This window comes from Coregonus clupeaformis, chromosome 30 (assembly GCF_020615455.1).
Source record: "Coregonus clupeaformis isolate EN_2021a chromosome 30, ASM2061545v1, whole genome shotgun sequence".
Classification (NCBI taxonomy): Eukaryota; Metazoa; Chordata; class Actinopteri; order Salmoniformes; family Salmonidae; genus Coregonus; species Coregonus clupeaformis.
In genome coordinates, this window is record NC_059221.1 from 49,510,252 (window position 1) to 49,525,697 (window position 15,446).

Here is a 15,446-nt window from a genome sequence, read left to right on the forward strand (position 1 = left end):
TCTCCATATTTTCAAGCATGGTGGTGGCTGCATCATGTTAAGGGTATGCTTGTAATCGTTAAGGACTGGGGAGTTTTTCAGGATAAAAAAGAAACAGAATGGCGCTAAGCACAGGCAAAATCGTAGAGGAAAACCTGGTTCAGTCTGCTTTCCACCAGACACTGCGATATGAATTCCCTTTCAGCAGGACAATAACCTAAAACACAAGCCCAAATCTACACTGGAGTTGCTTAGCAAGAAGACAAGGAATGTTGAGTGGCTGAGGTACAGTTTTGACTTCAAAAAAATCTATGGCAAGACCTAAAAATGGTTGTCTAGCAATAATCAACAATCAATTTGACAGAGCTTGAAGAATTTTGAAAAGAATAATGGGCAAATGTTGCAAAATCCAGGTGTGGAAAGCTCTTAGAGACTTACGCAGAAAGACTCACAGCTGTAATCGCTGCCAAAGGTGCTTCTACAAAGTATTGTTTCTCAGGGCTGTGAATACTTATGTACATTTCATTTTAAATACATTTGCAAAAATGTCTAAGAACATGTTTTCACTTTTTCATTATTGGGTATTGTGTGGAGGGTGGGATTTTTCTTTTTTTCATCCATTTTGAATTCAGGCTGTAACACAACAAAATGTGGAATAAGTCAAGGGGTATGAATACTTTCTGCAGGCCCTGTAGCTATGTCCCCTCTATGGTGTCCCTAGTGTTCATTGCTCTTAAAAATACACAGTGTAACAAAGCATGATAAAACATGACAAAATACATGACAATAATGGACAATAAAGTTTTGAAAGTCTTGAACTTGAAACCCTTCTGTACCTCGTGTGTTATACTAAATTAACTCAACTGGTATATATGCCCTCTGGGGTGTCCCTACCTTATGTGTTATACTAAATTAACTCAACTGGTATATATGCCCTCTGGGGTGTCCCTACCTTATGTGTTATACTAAATTAACTCAACTGGTATATATGCCCTCTGGGGTGTCCCTACCTTATGTGTTATACTAAATTAACTCAACTGGTATATATGCCCTCTGGGGTGTCCCTACCTTATGTGTTATACTAAATTAACTCAACTGGTATATATGCCCTCTGGGGTGTCCCTACCTTATGTGTTATACTAAATAAACTCAAATGGTATATATGCCCTCTGGGGTGTCCCTACCTCATGTGTTATACTAAATAAACTAAACTGGTACAGTGGGGAGAACAAGTATTTGATACACTGCCGATTTTGCAGGTTTTCCTACTTACAAAGCATGTAGAGGTCTGTAATTTTTTATCATAGGTACACTTCAACTGTGAGAGACGGAATCTAAAACAAAAATCCAGAAAATCACATTGTATGATTTTTAAGTAATTATTTTGCATTGTATTGCATGACATAAGTATTTGATACATCAGAAAAGCAGAACTTAATATTTGGTACAGAAACCTTTGTTTGCAATTACAGAGATCATACGTTTCCTGTAGGTCTTGACCAGGTTTGCACACACTGCAGCTGGGATTTTGGCTCACTCCTCCATACAGACCTTCTCCAGATCCTTCAGGTTTCGAGGCTGTCGCTGGGCAATACGGACTTTCAGCTCCCTCCAAAGATTTTCTATTGGGTTCAGGTCTGGAGACTGGCTAGGCCACTCCAGGACCTTGAGATGCTTCTTACGGAGCCACTCCTTAGTTGCCCTGGCTGTGTGTTTCGGGTCGTTGTCATGCTGGAAGACCCAGCCACGACCCATCTTCAATGCTCTTACTGAGGGAAGGAGGTTGTTGGCCAAGATCTCGCGATACATGGCCCCATCCATCCTCCCCTCAATACGGTGCAGTCGTCCTGTCCCCTTTGCAGAAAAGCATCCCCAAAGAATTATGTTTCCACCGCCATGCATCACGGTTGGGATGGTGTTCTTGGGGTTGTACTCATCCTTCTTCTTCCTCCAAACACGGCGAGTGGAGTTTAGACCAAAAAGCTATATTTTTGTCTCATCAGACCACATGACCTTCTCCCATTCCTCCTCTGGATCATCCAGATGGTCATTGGCAAACTTCAGACCGGCCTGGACATGCGCTGGCTTGGATTTTAATCCATGATGGCGTAGTGTGTTACTAATGGTTTTCTTTGAGACTGTGGTCCCAGCTCTCTTCAGGTCATTGACCAGGTCCTGCCGTGTAGTTCTGGGCTGATCCCTCACCTTCCTCATGATCATTGATGCCCCACGAGGTGAGATCTTGCATGGAGCCCCAGACCGAGGGTGATTGACCGTCATCTTGAACTTCTTCCATTTTCTAATAATTGCGCCAACAGTTGTTGCCTTCTCACCAAGCTGCTTGCCTATTGTCCTGTAGCCCATCCCAGCCTTGTGCAGGTCTACAATTTTATCCCTGATGTCCTTACACAGCTCTCTGGTCTTGGCCATTGTGGAGAGGTTGGAGTCTGTTTGATTGAGTGTGTGGACAGGTGTCTTTTATACAGGTAATGAGTTCAAACAGGTGCAGTTAATACAGGTAATGAGTGGAGAACAGGAGGGCTTCTTAAAGAAAAACTAACAGGTCTGTGAGAGCTGGAATTCTTACTGGTTGGTAGGTGATCAAATACTTATGTCATGCAATAAAATGCAAATTAATTACTTAAAAATCATACAATGTGATTTTCTGGATTTTTGTATCAAATACTTGTTCTCCCCACTGTATATATCCCCTCTGGGGTGTCCTTACCTCGTGTGTGTGGAACTGCTCCTTGACCTCCTCTACGTGGGAGGAGATGGGGGGCTGGGCCTGCAGGCCGTCCTCTGCAGACAGCAGCCAGGTCAGGACCTCCTCCAGGGAGCTCTGGTAGTCTTCCAGCTGGGTGTCCCCAGGGGCCAGGGGGCTCAGGCCCCGCTCCAGGTCATCCTGACTGCCCCCACGCAGCAGCTGGGTCTGGGGTGAGGAGGAGGAGAGGAGGGGAGATGGAGGGAGAGGGAGATGGAGAAGGAGAGAGAGGGAGATGAAGGGGGAGGAGGAAGGGGGAAGGGGGAGAGAGAGAGAGAGGGTTAGGAGAGGGGAGGGAGAGAGAGAGGGAGGGAGAGGGGATGGGAGGGGGAGAGAGGGAGGGAGGGAGAGGGGCAGGGGAAGGGGGAGAGAGGGAGGGAGGGAGGGAGAGGGGAGGGGAGGGGGAGAGAGGGAGAGGGGCAGGGGAAAGGGGAGAGAGGGAGGGTTAGGAGAGGGAGAGGAGAGTGTGGACTGAAGAGCGTGGTTAGACTCACCACTGACAATAAACTAATTGCTTTCTTAGAAATGGCAAAATAGTTGTTCCCCACTACATTAACAAGGCTTCCTCTCCTAGGGAGTCTCAACAGTCTAAAGACTTCCTGCCTTGAAGGGAAGAGAGTGTGATGAGGAATGGAGCCAAAACACATTAGAGGTGTGAAGCACAGAAACACAGACACCCCCACATGCACACACACACACACACACACACACACACACACACACACACACACACACACACACACACACACACACACACACACACACACACACACACACACACACACACCTGCTGCACAGACAGAGACAAACAAAAGGCAACACTCTATCCAAAGGTATAATTACACTACACACAAACACAGACAGACAGAAAGACACACATTGACTCACGGTGACAAAGCCAAACACACAGGTGCATTAGTCAGCAGCACAAACAGAGCGCCTGGTGTGTTGTGTTGTGGTGCTGTTAGCCAAGCTGTGCTGTGCCATGCCATGCCGTTCAGAGGCTCCACATGCTCTGTAGACACAGACATACTCTGAGATTTGTGTCAGTCACTGGTACACCTGGGATGAGCCTGGAGACCCAGATAACTGTTCATTTAGCCTGGGGGGGGAGATGGGGGGAGGTAGGCCGAGCTGGGCCTAGCCTGGCCAAGCCAGGTCGTCTTTATTGTAGTCGTATTGCACAGATCCTCATATCTCACAATGCCCAGATAAGTGTTAAACTGTAATGAAGACTAACTGGTACGTAGCCACAGGCTCAGACAACTCTGTTCAGCCATGGATGGACACCCAGGAGGAGAGGAGAGGAGAGGAGAGGAGAGGAGAGGAGAGGAGAGGAGAGGAGAGGAGAGGAGAGGAGAGGAGAGGAGAGGAGAGGAGAGGAGAGAGGAGGAGAGGAGGAGAGGAGAGAGGAGAGAGGAGAGAGGAGAGAGGAGGAGAGAGGAGAGAGGAGAGAGGAGAGAGGAGAGAGGAGAGAGGAGAGAGGAGAGAGGAGGAGTGGAGAGAGCTACAGCTGAGACTAGAGACAGGGTAGGTAGTTAGCCGTAGACACAGACCTGCTCAGTAAAGCGTCTCTTCTTTTGTTCAGGTGACTTGACATATGCAGCTTGAGTGTAGGCATAGCTTTTATAGTGAGGCTTAGGAGAGGGGGAGGGGGTGCGAACCCGCCCCTGAGACACACTCACTGTGATCTGAGAGACAGAGACAGAGACAGAGACAGAGACAGAGACAGAGACAGAGACAGAGACAGAGAGAGAGAGAGAGAGAGAGAGAGAGAGAGAGAGAGAGAGAGAGAGAGAGAGAGAGAGAGAGAGATGAGATGAGATGAGAGGAGAGAGAGATGAGAGGAGAAAGAGAGAGAGAGAGAGAGAGAGAGAGAGAGAGAGAGAGAGAGAGAGAGAGAGAGAGATGAGATGAGAGGAAAGAGGGAGATGAGAGGAGAGAGAGAGAGACAGAGAGAGAGAGAGAGAGAGAGAGAGAGAGAGAGAGAGAGAGAGAGAGAGAGAGAGAGAGAGAGAGAGAGAGAGAGAGAGGGAGAGAGATGAGAGGAAAGAGGGAGATGAGAGGAGAGAGAGAGAGAGAGAGAAGGGGAGAGAATGGAAAAGAAAAGACAGACAGAAGAAGAGAAGAGAAAACAAGAAGAGGAGAGGGAGAGGAAAAGGAGACAGAGAGGGAGAGGGTGAAGGACAGGAAAAGAGAGGGGGAGTCACAGGGAGGAGATGGAAGAGTGTGGGAAGAAGGGAGGATGAGATCGAGGCAAGGAGCGAGAGAAAAAGACAGAGGATAGACACAAAGGGATGTGTGGGTGGGTGGGTGAAAGGGTGAGAGAGACAGAGAAAGAGAGCGAGTGGAGGAGAGAGTGGGAGAGAGAATGAAAAAGATGTGAAAGGAAAGGCAAGAGTGTCAGAGCAGAGCAACAAAGACAGTTTAGAAAATACATGTAGAGTACATCAGCAACACATAAAACACAGCATCCATTATACTGGATTAACCCTCCCCTAAAGACAGAGAGAGTGGCATCCATTATACTGGATTAACCCTCCCCTAAAGACAGAGAGAGCAGCATCCATTATACTGGATTAACCCTCCCCAAAAGACAGAGAGAGCAGCATCCATTATACTGGATTAACCCTCCCCTAAACACAGAGAGAGCAGTATCCATTATACTGGATTAACCCTCCCCTAAAGACAGAGAGAGCAGCATCCATTATACTGGATTAACCCTCCCCTAAAGACAGAGAGAGCAGCATCCATTATACTGGATTAACCCTCCCCTAAACACAGAGAGAGCAGCATCCATTATACTGGATTAACCCTCCCCAAAAGACAGAGAGAGCAGCATCCATTATACTGGATTAACCCTCCCCTAAACACAGAGAGAGCAGTATCCATTATACTGGATTAACCCTCCCCTAAAGACAGAGAGAGCAGCATCCATTATACTGGATTAACCCTCCCCTAAAGACAGAGAGAGCAGCATCCATTATACTGGATTAACCCTCCCCTAAACACAGAGAGAGCAGCATCCATTATACTGGATTAACCCTCCCCTAAAGACAGAGAGAGCAGCATCCATTATACTGGATTAAGCATCCATTATAATGGATTAACCCTCCCCTAAAGACAGAGAGAGCAGCATCCATTATACTGGATTAAGCATCCATTATACTGGATTAACCCTCCCCTAAAGACAGAGAGAGCAGCATCCATTATACTGGATTAACCCTCCCCTAAAGACAGAGAGAGCAGCATCCATTATATTGGATTAACCCTCCCCTAAACACAGAGAGAGCAGCATCCATTATACTGGATTAACCCTCCCCTAAAGACAGAGAGAGCAGCATCCATTATACTGGATTAACCCTCCCCTAAAGACAGAGAGAGCAGCATCCATTATACTGGATTAACCCTCCCCTAAACACAGAGAGAGCATCATCCATTATACTGGATTAACCCTCCCCTAAACACAGAGAGAGCAGCATCCATTATACTGGATTAACCCTCCCCTAAAGACAGAGAGAGCAGCATCCATTATACTGGATTAACCCTCCCCAAAAGACAGAGAGAGCAGCATCCATTATACTGGATTAACCCTCCCCTAAACACAGAGAGAGCAGTATCCATTATACTGGATTAACCCTCCCCTAAAGACAGAGAGAGCAGCATCCATTATACTGGATTAACCCTCCCCTAAAGACAGAGAGAGCAGCATCCATTATACTGGATTAACCCTCCCCTAAACACAGAGAGAGCAGCATCCATTATACTGGATTAACCCTCCCCTAAAGACAGAGAGAGCAGCATCCATTATACTGGATTAACCCTCCCCTAAAGACAGAGAGAGCAGCATCCATTATACTGGATTAACCCTCCCCTAAACACAGAGAGAGCAGCATTCATTATACTGGATTAACCCTCCCCTAAAGACAGAGAGAGCAGCATCCATTATACTGGATTAACCCTCCCCTAAAGACAGAGAGAGCAGCATCCATTATACTGGATTAAACTCCCCTAAACACAGAGAGAGCAGCATCCATTATACTGGATTAACCCTCCCCTAAAGACAGAGAGAGCAGCATCCATTATACTGGATTAACCCTCCCCTAAACACAGAGAGAGCAGCATCCATTATACTGGATTAACCCTCCCCTAAACACAGAGAGAGCGGCATCCATTATACTGGATTAACCCTCCCCTAAAGACAGAGAGAGCAGCATCCATTATAATGGATTAACCCTCCCCTAAACACAGAGAGAGCAGCATCCATTATACTGGATTAACCCTCCCCTAAACACAGAGAGAGCAGTATCCATTATACTGGATTAACCCTCCCCTAAAGACAGAGAGAGCAGTATCCATTATACTGGATTAACCCTCCCCTAAAGACAGAGAGAGCAGTATCCATTATACTGGATTAACCCTCCCCTAAACACAGAGAGAGCAGTATCCATTATACTGGATTAACCCTCCCCTAAAGACAGAGAGAGCAGTATCCATTATACTGGATTAACCCTCCCCTAAAGACAGAGAGAGCAGTATCCATTATACTGGATTAACCCTCCCCTAAAGACAGAGAGAGCAGCATCCATTATACTGGATTAACCCTCCCCTAACTCCCCAGTCTGCACAGCATAGTCCGGATCAGAATCTGCTCACATCTCAACAATACACTGTAAGCCAGCCTGGAAGACAGCTCTGTGGCCTTATTCACAGAGTTTCAGAGTAGGACTGCTGATCTAGGATCAGATCCCCCTTATCGAGATAATCATATTCGTTATGATCTAAAAGGCAAAACTGAATACATATCAGCACTCCTATTCTAAGAAGCTTGATACATACGGACCCTGGATACATAGTATCCTAAACCCAGCCCAATCCCCTGAGCTATAGCTGAATATACTAAACCACGTTAACTCATCCAGACAATTCAGCCTGTGAACTGAACCGTCTCCCTGTCCCCTGTCTGTATGTCTCTCTCCCTGTCACCCTGTCTGCCTCAATGTCTGTCTGTCTGTCTGGCTTTCTGTTCCCTGTCTCCTGTCACCCTGTCTGTCTGTCTGTCTGTCTGTCTCCCTATCTCCTGTCTGTCTGCCTCCTGCCTGTCTCCCTCTCTGTCTGTCTGTCTCTTGTCATCCTGTCTCCTGTCTGTTTATTACCTGTCTGTCTGTCTGTCTGTCTACCTGTCCCTTGTCTCCCTGTCTGTCTGTCCCATGTCTGTCTCCCTGTCTCCTGTCTGTCTGTCTGTCTGTCTGTCTGTCTGTCTGTCTGTTTTCCCAGCTCCTGTCTCTCTGTCTGTCCCTGTTTCTCCTGTCTTTCTGTCTGTCTGTCTGCCTGTCTTTCTGTTCCCTGTCTGTCTCCTGTCTCCCGGTCTGTCTCCTGTCTCCCTGTCTCCTGTCTGTCTGTCTCCTGTCTGTATGTCTGTCTCCTTGTCTCCTGTCTCCCTCCAGCCTGTCTGTCTGTCTGTCTGTCTGTCTGTCTGTCTGTCTGTCTGTCTGTCTGTCTGTCTGTCTGTCTGTCTGTTCCCTGTCTCCTGTCTCCCTGTCTCCTGTCTCCCTGTCTCATGTCTGCCTCCCTCCAGCCTGTCTGTCTCCTGTCTGTCTGTCTGTCTGCCTCCCTCTCTGTCTGTCTCCTTGTCTCCCTGTCTCTTGTCTGTCTGTTTCGCTGTCCGTCTGTCTCCCTGTTCCTTGTCTGTCTGCATCAGAGTGGGAGAGATACTTGTGGCAGTTGGTGTAAATGATGATAAATGAAGTGAAGGATAATGACATCTTCCAGACAGCTAGACTAATTTCCCTCTCTCTCTTCCCCCTCTATCTCATCTCTCTCTCTCTCTCTCTCTCTCTCTCTCTCTCTCCCTCTCTCTCTCTTTCTCTCTTTCTCTCTCACTCCCTATCTCTCTTTCTTCCTCGTTTTCTCTCTCTTTCTCTCTTTCTCATTCTCCCCATCTCTCTCTCTTGCTCTCTTTCTCTCATTCTCTCTCTCATCTCTCTCTCCACCACATATCCATCCGTCATTATCACAATTTATAGTCCCACATCAATAGAATAGTGACTCAGAAAGATAGCAATTAAAGGAGGTAAGATAACATGTATCGTTATGACGTCATTCTTCAACTAGTTTAGCCAGGATTTGCCCACTGGGTATCTTTCTATTACGGCTCCACTACTGCAACACGTTCACTATAACATCTGATGGAGGGCCTCAGATAACAACACTATACCAGTCATATGGCATGATAGCAGTGAGATAACAGCCAGATATGGAATGCGTCCCAAATGGCACCCTATTCTCTATATAGTGCACTACTTTAGGGTGCCATTTTGGACATGTCCCTGAACACATAGTTGACTAGCTGGAGGACAGACTGAGACCAGAGCTAACAGACCTAGAGCCCCAGTAGAACAGACAACAACATGTCACAACACAACAGCTGAATGAGAGAGAAATCCCCACAGGGAACAGAAACAATAAACAGTCAACAATAACAACCCTGATTTAAAGTCACAGCTGTTCAACCAGCTAACGCCTAGTCATTTCTTCTGCTTTGGTTTGCATGGCGGCAGAGACACGAGAGAAGCACAGAGAAGGCATGCAGCCCCAGGGGATCTTGGGAAAGAAATGCCATCTTACCATTATGAAAATGCCAGAGTAACATATAGAGATACAGACGGCCTTCGTCTCAAATGACACCCTATTATCTATTTAGTGCACTACTTTTGACCCTAGCACTATAAGCCCTGGTCAAAAGTAGTGCGCTATATAAGGGAATAGGGTGCCATTCGAGGCGCAGCCTGGATGCCATCTTACCATAGTAGCGACGCCATTTTAACCATGGTGATAAGAGTCATCATCATCATGGTGATGATGGCGTGTTACTATGGTAATAAAATGCCATTCTACCGTGGTGACATCCTCGACTTTACCACGGTAACAATGTCATTGGAGTCAACGAGAGATTGGCAGGAGCAGTTTTTAGTCCAAATAAAACGGTTTGCACATCAAGATGAAGATTGATACGGTTTTAACATAAACAAAGAAAAGGTAAATGACATTGGAGTGGGATTATTGTGAGATCAGGATGACATGAGAGTGAGCGACTGTCTCCAGAATAAAAATTAGTTGTAAATTGATTTGGTTTCTGCTGTGTATGTTGATGAATAAGTGTTTGTGTGTGTGTGCGAATGTGTGTGTGCATGCCTCTGTGTGTACACACGTATACCTGTGTGTGTGTGTGTGTGTGTGTGACCTGCGCATGCACCTGTTGCTTGTGCATATGCGAGCTCCTGTGTGTGACCTACCTGTTGGGAGTAGCGTTGCTGGGTCTGGATGGTGAAGTGTTCCTCCTGCTTGACGATGGTCCGAGGCAGCGTCTCTACTTCCTGGATGGCCTCCATGGTTACGCCCTGAGGCAGCACTTGGAACAGAGACGTTATGTACATGATGACTGACTTCTTATCAGGGTGCAGCACCGCCACATCTAGAGGGGGGAGAAGAGAGGGGCAGGGATAGAATGAGAGAGGGGGAGGGAGAGGGAGACAGAGAGAAAGAGAGGGAAGATGAGGGAGAGAGAGAGAGAGAGAGAGAGAGAGAGAGAGAGAGAGAGAGAGAGAGAGAGAGAGAGAGAGAGAGAGAGAGAGAGAGAGAGAGAGAGAGAGAGATAGTAGGGGAGGGGAGGTGGAGGGGTAGAGGAGAGAGAGAGAGAGTGAGTGAGTGAGTGAGAGAGAGAGAGAGAGAGAGAGCGAGAGCGAGAGCGAGAGCGAGAGAGAGAGTGAGTGAGTGTGAGAGAGAGAGAGAGAGCGAGAGAGAGAGAGAGAGAGAGAGAGAGAGAGAGAGAGAGAGAGAGAGAGAGAGAGAGAGAGAGAGAGAGAGCGAGAGCGAGAGCGAGAGCGAGAGCGAGAGAGAGAGTGGAGTGGAGTGGAGGGAAAAGGGGAGGGAGGTTAGACTCAGTACCACTGACCACTTGACAATAAAACACATTGAGAAGAGAGAGGCGTGTAGTGAAGGAGTGTAGAAGACATGCTGTAATGTATTGTGTGTTTAAAGTTTACCGTAGGTTCAGCACAGGGTAAGTATATATGATTCATCAAAGAAGAAACCAGACAGTGGTTGCATCCCAAATGGCACCCTATTCCCTTTACAATCCACTATAGGCCATAGCGCTCTGGTCAAAAGTAGTGCACTATTTAGGGAAGAGGGTGCCATTTGGGACGCAAATGGTGAGACATATCATCAGTGACACATCCTAGAAAATCCAGGAGGACATGGAAGTGGACATGTCATCGATATGAACTGTATGATATATACAGTATAATCATATCTCATAAGCTCTCTTGTAGTGTCAATGTTCTTTATCTACAAGAGGGTTCATGTCTGGGTCTGTCTGAGTGATATGTCCTAGCCTGAAGCAGCAGCAGCAGCAGTGTCTGTGTTAGGTATGGATCCATGTTCTATTTTCTACCCCTCTCTCTCCTACTCTCTCTCTCTCTCTCTCTCTCTCTCTCTCTCTCTCTCTCTCTCTCTCTCTCTCTCCTCTCTCTCTCTCTCTCTCTCTCTCTCTCTCTCTCTCTCTCTCTCTCTCTCTCTCTCTCTCTCTCTCTCTCTCTCTCTCTCTCTCTCTCTCTCTCTCTCTCTCTGTCTCTCTCCTACTCTGTCTCTGTCTCTGTCTCTCTCTCTCTCTCTCTCTCTTTCCTACTCTCTCTCTCTCTCTCTCTCTCTCTAGCTCTCTCTCTCTCTCTCTCTCTCTCTCTCTCTCTCTCTCTCTCTTCCTACTCTGTATCTCTCTCTCTCTCTCCTACTCTGTCTCTCTCTCTCTCTTTCTCCTACTCTCTCTCTCTCTCTTTCCTACTCTCTCTCTCTCCTACTCTGTCTCTCTCTCTCTCTCCTACTCTGTCTCTCTCTCTCTCTCTCTCTCTCTCTCTCTCTCCTACTCTGTCTCTCTCTCTCTCTTTCTCCTACTCTCTCTCTCTCTCTCTCTCTCTCTCTCTCTCTCTCTCTTACTCTCCCTCAACGTGATCAAGACAAAGGAGATGATTGTGGATTTCAGGAAAAAGAAGAGGATGGAAAACCCCCCCATTCTCATCAACGGGGCTGTAGTGGAGCACCAACAAACTATCATGGTCCAAACACACCAAGACAGTCGTGAAGAGGGCACGACAAAGCCTATTCCCCCTCAGGGGTACCGGTACCGCACGGCAAGCGGTACCGGAGCGCCAAGTCCAGGTACAAAAGACTTCTGAGCAGCGAATCAATTGGCTACACAGACTATTTGCATTGTCCCCCGCCCCACCCCCTCTTTTACGCTGCTTTTACTTTAACTCTACCTACATGTACAGTGAGGGAAAAAAGTATTTGATACCCTGCTGATTTTGTACGTTTGCCCACTGACAAAGACATGATCAGTCTATAATTTTAATGGTAGGTTTATTTGAACAGTGAGAGACAGAATAACAACAAATAAATCCAGAAAAACGCATGTCAAAAATGTTATAAATTGATTTGCATTTTAATGAGGGAAATAAGTATTTGACCCCCTCTCAATCAGAAAGATTTCTGGCTCCCAGGTGTCTTTTATACAGGTAACGAGCTGAGATTAGGAGCACACTCTTAAAGGGAGTGCTCCTAATCTCAGCTTGTTACCTGTATAAAAGACACCTGTCCACAGAAGCAATCAATCAATCAGATTCCAAACTCTCCACCATGGCCAAGACCAAAGAGCTCTCCAAGGATGTCAGGGACAAGATTGTAGACCTACACAAGGCTGGAATGGGCTACAAGACCATCGCCAAGCAGCTTGGTGAGAAGGTGACAACAGTTGGTGCGATTATTCGCAAATGGAAGAAACACAAAATAACTGTCAATCTCCCTCGGCCTGGGGCTCCATTCAAGATCTCACCTCGTGGAGTTTCAATGATCATGAGAACGGTGAGGAATCAGCCCAGAATTACACGGGAGGATCTTGTCAATGATCTCAAGGCAGCTGGGACCATAGTCACCAAGAAAACAATAGGTAACACACTACGCCGTGAAGGACTGAAATCCTGCAGCGCCCGCAAGGTCCCCCTGCTCAAGAAAACACATATACAGGCCCGTCTGAAATTTGCCAATGAACATCTGAATGATTCAGAGGAGAACTGGGTGAAAGTGTTGTGGTCAGATGAGACCAAAATGTAGCTCTTTGCCATCAACTCAACTCACTGTGTTTGGAGGAGGAGGAATGCTGCCTATGACCCCAAGAACACCATCCCCACCATCAAACATGGAGGTGGAAACATTATGCTTTGGGGGTGTTTTTCTGCTAAGGGCACAGGACAACTTCACCGCATCAAAGGGACGATGGACGGGGCCATGTACCGTCAAATCTTGGGTGAGAACCTCCTTCCCTCAGCCAGGGCATTGAAAATGGGTTGTGGATGGGTATTCCAGCATGACAATGACCCAAAACACACGGCCAAGGCAACAATGGAGTGGCTCAAGAAGAAGCACATTAAGGTCCTGGAGTGGCCTAGCCAGTCTCCAGACCTTAATCCCATAGAAAATCTGTGGAGGGAGCTGAAGGTTCGAGTTGCCAAACGTCAGCCTCGAAACCTTAATGACTTGGAGAAGATCTGCAAAGAGGAGTGGGACAAAATCCCCCCTGAGATGTGTGCAAACCTGGTGGCCAACTACAAGAAACGTCTGACCTCTGTGATTGCCAACAAGGGTTTTGCCACCAAGTACTAAGTCATGTTTTGCAGAGGGGTCAAATACTTATTTCCCTCATTAAAATGCAAATCAATTTATATCATTTTTGACATGCATTGTTCTGGATTTTTTTGTTGTTACATTTACATTTACATTTACGTCATTTAGCAGACGCTCTTATCCAGAGCGACTTACAAATTGGTGCATTCAAAGTGGGATAACCACTTTACAATATGTTATTATTATTATTTTTTTTTTTGGGTGGGGTGGGGTAAGGGGGGGTAGAAGGATTACTTTATCCTATCCCAGGTATTCCTTAAAGAGGCGGGTTTTCAAGTGTCTCCGGAAGGTGGTGAGTGACTCCGCTGTCCTGGCGTTGTAAGGGAGCTTGTTCCACCATTGGGGTGCCAGAGCAGCGAACAGTTTTGACTGGGCTGAGCGGGAACGGTGCTTCCGTAGAGGTAGGGGGGCCAGCAGGCCAGAGGTGGATGAACGCAATGCCCTCGTTTGGGTGTAGGGACTGATCAGAGCCTGAAGGTACGGAGGTGCCGTTCCCCTCACAGCTCCGTAGGCAAGCACCATGGTCTTGTAGCAGATGCGAGCTTCAACTGGAAGCCAGTGGAGTGTGCGGAGGAGTGGGGTGACGTGAGAGAACTTGGGAAGGTTGAACACCAGACGGGCTGCGGCATTCTGGATGAGTTGTAGGGGTTTAATGGCACAGGCAGGGAGCCCAGCCAACAGCGAGTTGCAGTAATCCAGACGGGAGATGACAAGTGCCTGGATTAGGACCTGTGCCGCTTCCTGTGTAAGGCAGGGTCGTACTCTCTGAATGTTGTAGAGCATGAACCTACAGGATCGGGTCACCGCCTTGATGTTAGCGGAGAACGACAGGGTGTTGTCCAGGGTCACGCCAAGGCTCTTTGCACTCTGGGAGGAAAACACAACGGAGTTGTCAACCGTGATGGCGAGATCATGGAACGGGCAGTCCTTCCCCGGGAGGAAGAGCAGCTCCGTCTTGCCGAGGTTCAGCTTGAGGTGGTGATCCGTCATCCACACTGATATGTCTGCCAGACATGCAGAGATGCGATTCGCCACCTGGTTATCAGAAGGGGGAAAGGAGAAGATTAGTTGTGTGTCGTCTGCGTAGCAATGATAGGAGAGGCCATGTGAGGATATGACAGAGCCAAGTGACTTGGTGTATAGCGAGAATAGGAGAGGGCCTAGAACTGAGCCCTGGGGGACACCAGTGGTGAGAGCACATGGTGCGGAGACAGATTCTCGCCAAGCCACTTGGTAGGAGCGACCGGTCAGGTAGGACGCAATCCAAGAGTGAGCCGCGCCGGAGATGCCCAACTCGGAGAGGGTGGAGAGGAGGATCTGATGGTTCACAGTATCAAAGGCAGCAGACAGGTCTAGAAGGACAAGAGCAGATGAGAGAGAGTTAGCTTTAGCAGTGCGGAGAGCCTCCGTGACACAGAGAAGAGCAGTCTCAGTTGAATGACCAGTCTTGAAACCTGACTGGTTTGGATCAAGAAGGTAATTCTGAGAGAGATAGCAAGAGAGTTGGCTAAAGACGGCACGCTCAAGAGTTTTGGAGAGAAAAAAAAGAAGGGATACTGGTCTGTAGTTGTTGACATTAGAGGGATCGAGTGTTGGTTTTTTGAGAAGGGGTGCAACTCTCGCTCTCTTGAAGACAGAAGGGACATAGCCAGCGGTCAAGGATGAGTTGATGAGCGAGGTGAGGTAAGGGAGAAGGTCACCGGAGATGGTCTGGAGAAGAGAGGAGGGGATAGGGTCAAGCGGGCAGGTTGTTGGGCGGCCGGCCGTCACAAGTCGCAAGATTTCATCTGGAGAGAGAGGGGAGAAAGAAGTCAAAGCGTAGGGTAGGGCAGTGTGAGCAGGACCAGCAGTGTCATTTGACTTAACAAACGAGGATCGGATGTCGTCAACCTTCTTTTCGAAATGGTTGACGAAGTCATCCACAGAGAGGGAGGAGGAGGGGGGGAGGAGTTATTCTGTCTCTCAC

The 15,446-nt window shown here is 47.6% G+C and overlaps 1 protein-coding gene across 6 annotated transcripts in view; it reads right to left on the minus strand.

Moving 5' to 3' along the window:
• The window catches only part of dmd (dystrophin), a 278,483-nt gene that overhangs the window by 155,398 nt on the left and 107,639 nt on the right, over nt 1–15,446 (minus strand). For all 6 annotated transcript variants that reach the window (XM_045209630.1, XM_045209633.1, XM_045209631.1 and 3 more), the window contains exons 8-10: nt 10,039–10,217; nt 4,300–4,434; nt 2,708–2,911 (exon numbers count right to left, since the gene is read on the minus strand). In XM_045209630.1, coding sequence (XP_045065565.1) covers nt 2,708–2,911; nt 4,300–4,434; nt 10,039–10,217 — 518 coding nt within the window. The remainder of the gene's footprint in view (nt 1–2,707; nt 2,912–4,299; nt 4,435–10,038; nt 10,218–15,446) is intronic.